General features: G+C 43.3%; 1 protein-coding gene across 1 annotated transcript in view; it reads right to left on the bottom strand.

The window, feature by feature from the left end:
* HTRA1 (HtrA serine peptidase 1) overlaps positions 1–5,288 on the bottom strand; it is a gene marked incomplete at its 5' end in the record, with an annotated part of 57,178 nt that extends 51,890 nt beyond the window's left edge. Inside the window, one exon of the mRNA XM_006025126.3 lies at positions 5,150–5,288. Within this exon, the coding sequence (XP_006025188.1) occupies positions 5,150–5,288 (139 nt within the window). The remainder of the gene's footprint in view (positions 1–5,149) is intronic.
* Between the last annotated feature and the right edge of the window lie 8 nt (positions 5,289–5,296).

Genomic DNA, 5,296 nt, shown 5'->3' with positions numbered 1-5,296 from the left:
TCCTGCTCCCCTGATGTCAAATTTCTGGAACTGAGGGGAGCCCCATGGGCTAGATAACATGCCCCTGTACACACCAATGCAGCGTTTCTCAACCTGTGGGTCATGACCCAAAAGTGGGTTGCAACAATATATGAAAAGATCACAAAAAAAACTTTAAAAATGGCTTTTCCCTGGCTGGCTAGCTGAGTTCCAGCCTGCAAGGGGCTGCTTGGGGATGGTCCTGCTTTGAGCAGGGGGCTGGATTCGTTGACCTCCTGAGACCCCTGCCAACCCTCATTTTCTATGATTTAATCCCTCCCCTACCCCACACACTGGGGGGCAGCATGTCAGAAGTGAGGGGCACTGGGTCCAGACTGGCCATCAATGTTTACAAACGGGTCCTGGTACAAAAAAGGTTGAGAACCACTGCAGTAGTGCATGGTTAGCTGGTCTACAGGCTCCATAACCAGATCACGGCACATGGTGCCAGGCTGCATACGGGGTTGGGTTAGCATATGGCTGGATCTGACATGACCTGACCCCACACAACTCATCCAGCCTGCGGAAGAAAAAGGTTGGGCACCACTGTTCTACAGATATGTTTTTAGACACAGCCCCATGGCAAAAACTGTATTTCAATGTGCAGTTTCTAGAGGAGAAACAGATATCCTAAATTAACAACTATAAATGGCAAGCAGGCAGTCCCAAAGAGTGTTTATCATGGACTGCAACAAATTTAGAATAAACAGTGAGCAGAATTTGCATTGTATAATATATAGTATGGGATAACTGATGACTGTTAAAAATTAAGATAGATCACTGTGATACCTAGATCCTGAGCGTCCTCTGGCAGCCATCTTATTTGAATCTCTGTATATGAAATCGGAATACTATAACCCTGAAAAGGGCTAATACACATTCAAGTTTTAATGAAACTGCAATTAAACTATTTTGAATATGTAAATGAATATTTACAATCACCCATGAACCAAAAGAAAGAAGATATAAATATGGACCACTTCCCTTTCCTTTCTTCCACAAGGCTTGTCCCTGTGCCTATACCAACAGGCAAACTTCATCTCCAATCTGAAGGGTAAAGCAATACAGAAGTGCCAATTGCACATCCTACATAATTAAAGTTGGGATAGAATTTCCAGGGAAATGGTTTCCTGGGAAATACAACTGGTGGAAACATTGTTTGCTGAAGTAAAACGTGCATATCTTCAGAAGATTTAAAAGTTTAAAAACAGTACTTGACTGTTGACTTTACGGACTTATGGAATTTACTAGCATAACCAAAAATAATGTAAAATGTTTCTGTATTCTCTGAAAGAGACCCTTTTGCATCTCCCGTACCAATTCTTCTTTAGCAATTTGGTTGATACTAATTTTTTTAAGTGTTTCCTGCACTAATTTATACAAACCCAGCATTGCTTTGCAGAAGTACAAACATCCTTGTTAGAAATGGGTTCCAACTAAAATACAAAGCAACACCTACATTTTTTGACATACACATTAGGTGATGCCTTTTTTTTTATCAACTAGGGCTCCACCTTCCTCCCCTCCAGGGGACCTACAGACTATTCTCAAATCTCACTCTTTATTTTGGGTTCTTTACATTTGAAAAACAAAATCTGCTTGCAGCAATGTTTGCTCTGTGCCAGGGATGAGATGTCAGACTACTGGTCTGCTTTTCGAGCACTTCCCTTTTGTTCTTACTGACACACATACAGACATCAAACAAAGCACCAGAGCAGAATGTTGTCCAAACAGACATCTGATGCTTTCTATTGACAGTTTACCTGTGAAGTTAATGTTCGATTATCTATTGAAATTGCAAGCTTGTGAAATGAGTTAATCCAGGCCTATGCTTCATCTTTATGACATAAATTGGTGTGCAGCTCAAACACAACCCAATTCTGTGAGCATTCTGCAAGAAGACCATGAGACAACAATATTGATTTCATGAATTGCGAATAAAATCACAAAGGCTGATATTGTGCTGCAGATCAGGAAACTGGGGCAATGAAAGCTTTAATTGTTTGCTGACTAACTAGTAGAGACAATGTTCCAATAGAACACAATATAGCTTTTAAACCGAGAAACAGAGAGGCACAAATTTGTATTTGCTGCATAAACTAAAAAGTGAAGATCTGCTAGTTCTGGACCCACTACGCCTCTCTTCTGAAAAACCTAACAGCTATGCTATAAAATATATAGATTCTAACTCATAGCATAAATGTTACACACACATGCACTAAGTCTCTTAGATTATATATTTTATATACATGAAGTATTACAGACACACACATACATGCACTAAGTCTCTTAGAGTATATATTTAATTAAAATATTACAGGGGGGAAGAGCACACACCAACTGCAGAGACTTCCTCAGTCTGATGAACGATTTTTAAACCCGAAAGCATGCTAAAAAATTTTTCCCCCAGCTATTTAAGTAGGTCTAATAAAAGATATCAGATTCACCCAAAGAACCTTGTCTGCCATTAAAACATTACACGCACACTAAGCTTCTTAGATACTTTCTACCAAACCAAAGGGTCAATTATTCAGTTAGAGACATTAAGTTTCCCCTTATTTTTTTTTTACCAAGGGGACTGGTCTCAAACAGAACAGGATCTGATTCACAAAAGCATGACTAATGCTTGAGAAACTAAGCTATTTTCTACCCTAATTTTCTGCACACAATTCCAAAAAGTGCTGAGTAGTTTGGAATGGATACAAAACTTTATGCCACAGGTTTTTAATCAATCTAGAACCATTAGGGATTAAGGATGAATCATTTAGGGGTTACGCTAGGGGACAGATTTTATCCTACATCTGCCTACTCGGGTGTTTTTTATTTTCTTCTTTTTTTTTTTTTGGATACGCATACAAGAAACAGCTGCTCCTAGCTACTGAAGACCACAAAAGAAGGGATCACAGGTCTGGTCCAATGTTGCATTTCTATGCACCAAACAAGAACATAACCCGTTTGTGTACACCTTATGCCTTTATTACTGCTGTTAACTTGAGAAGAGAATTCTGTCATTTTTAATCCCTGAATTATGTATTATATATTATGTATATTATGTAATACATTTCAATGTGCACAGTGAAAGAAATTTGACTCAAATGCATTTAGATCCACTTTGGTGTAACATCTTTACATGCACATTTAGCCGGCTCAGTGAAACTTTTGCCTGTTATTTCCCCTCTAATTTGTCAGACTCAACACAGCTATAAATACTTATAATACTGTCAAAGGAGGGTGGGGGCAGGGTTGGAGGGGTGTAGCATTCTCCTTGTTATTCATTGCACTATTATATTCCCTGCACTAAATACTATGTTCTTTTTTAAGGGAATTCAGGGGGTGGAGGGGAATCAACATCATATGCTTTTCAGTTTGCTTTACCCACTAATAAATCTATTATTATTGACCAGATTATCCAATGAGATGGGTGACAGTAGCTCACTGTCTGTTCAACTGACATAAACAGATTGCACCCATATAGCAATATCTGCTTTTACAAAATTATACTTTTCATAACCCTTCCTCATGAAAGAGTACGTTGTTACAGGACCCTTCAAAAGCATTTCTCAAGACCTACATCAGGCAACGCGATTAAGTTTATGTTCTGGAGCTTTCGGGTGCTAAAACACAAGCCAACCCCAAGCATCAATTCTACTCTCAACATGGGCCAAAGAAGCTGCAGTCCTAAAATTTTAATTTTCTTAAAAGCAATGAGGAGGGGGGAATTTAGCTCTTAAACTGAACATAGCATCTCTTTTCCTTCTATCAATTTGTGAACTAAAAAAAAACAACACATTGCATTCGTGCTCTGGTTTCTGACTGAACTTGAACGCCCTACAGGAATCAAGGACAACTCTTTAATCCTCTCCTAATCGTGCATATGTAATTAACTTATTTTACCCCTGCGCTGACTGTGTTTCAGTGCTACGACCCACCTCTGGAAGCTGTGGATCAGTTTATTAAGCTCTTCTGGAACTTTACAGATAAAAGCTCACATCCCATACGGACTTCTTCCTTGCCAAACAAGGATAGCTGATAAACTACCAAGCACCTGTCTTTCTGAAATGTCTCAACAGCTCTATGTTAACTTAATAGTTGTCTGAAACCTTTCCATCACCACCCACAAGACGCATCAACTCCAGCTAGAAAAGGAAGCCACTTCACAAGAGCATTTCCCCCGCTACAGACGTTGGGAATGTCATTTACAATCAAAAATGTTAAGGGTCACAGTTTATTTTCTAGCTTTTTTTTTTGTCACAAAGCTTCCAGAAGTGCATAAGAGGGAAACCGAATGGTCATTCTTCAAGTCACAATATTCCTAGCAACCATCCCTTATAAATATCACATTGGCACCCGACGGGGACCAGAAATACCCCAGTTCATGCACTCGTGGGCCTGAGGGACACGGGAATGGTTTGAGGCATTCACGTTCCAGCCCACAGGTCAAAGCCCACACTCCGCCTGCCAGTCACAGAGCGGACCACACCGAAGCTGGGCTGTATCTGGGGACCTTGAAGAAGATGAGCAGCCACAGGCTTGAGGATTCCCAACTAAACTTGGGAAGATGCAAAATAAGTGCATCTGACCAAGCAAGCTGAGGCTCGCGAAGCTAAGGCACGTCTGCTTCAGCAGGTCCACAAGGGGCATCTCTGCTTTGTACCCGACTTCCCCTCCTCTCAGCCTGCCCCTCGTGTTATTTACCTCCCCATGGCAGACCCTGACCCCATCATGAACACCCGAGGGGGGTGGCAGGGGCCATCCAGAGGGGCCGCACCCCTCCTTTGGGACTGAACGGCACGAATGAATCTACGACCCCGTCACGAACACCCGAGGGAGGTGGCAGAAGGCCGCACCCCTCATTTGGCACTGAAGGGCACGAATGAACCCAGGGGCACAGCACCTACGGAGAAAGGCGGGTGAGTGAGGAGCAGCCACGCCTGCTCCACACGGGGCTGCGATGGGTAGGAACTTTTCCACGTCCCTAAAGCAGGTGCAAAGAGTCGGGCCCCGCTTCCCTCTCCGCAGCTCGCTTCTTCTCCGGACAAAGGCCCGCCAAGAGGAACTTTCCAAGCCTTCCTCTTCAGAGCCAGCCTGGCTCCCCCCCTGCCCTAGGAGGGCGCCGGTCGCGGGGGCTCACCGTGTCCGCAGGCGCCGCGCTGGATGAGGATGACGGGCGGCTGTCGGAGGCGCTCGGAGCGGCGGCTGGCGGCGCGCAGCTGGCAGGGGTTGCTGTAGGTGACGGCGTCGCTGCCGCACACGGGCTCGCTGCTGGCGCACACGCAGC

Source organism: Alligator sinensis, unplaced genomic scaffold (genome assembly GCF_000455745.1).
Source record: "Alligator sinensis unplaced genomic scaffold, ASM45574v1 scaffold28_1, whole genome shotgun sequence".
Taxonomy (NCBI): domain Eukaryota; kingdom Metazoa; phylum Chordata; order Crocodylia; family Alligatoridae; genus Alligator; species Alligator sinensis.
This window is presented reverse-complemented; position numbering and strand designations above follow the sequence as displayed.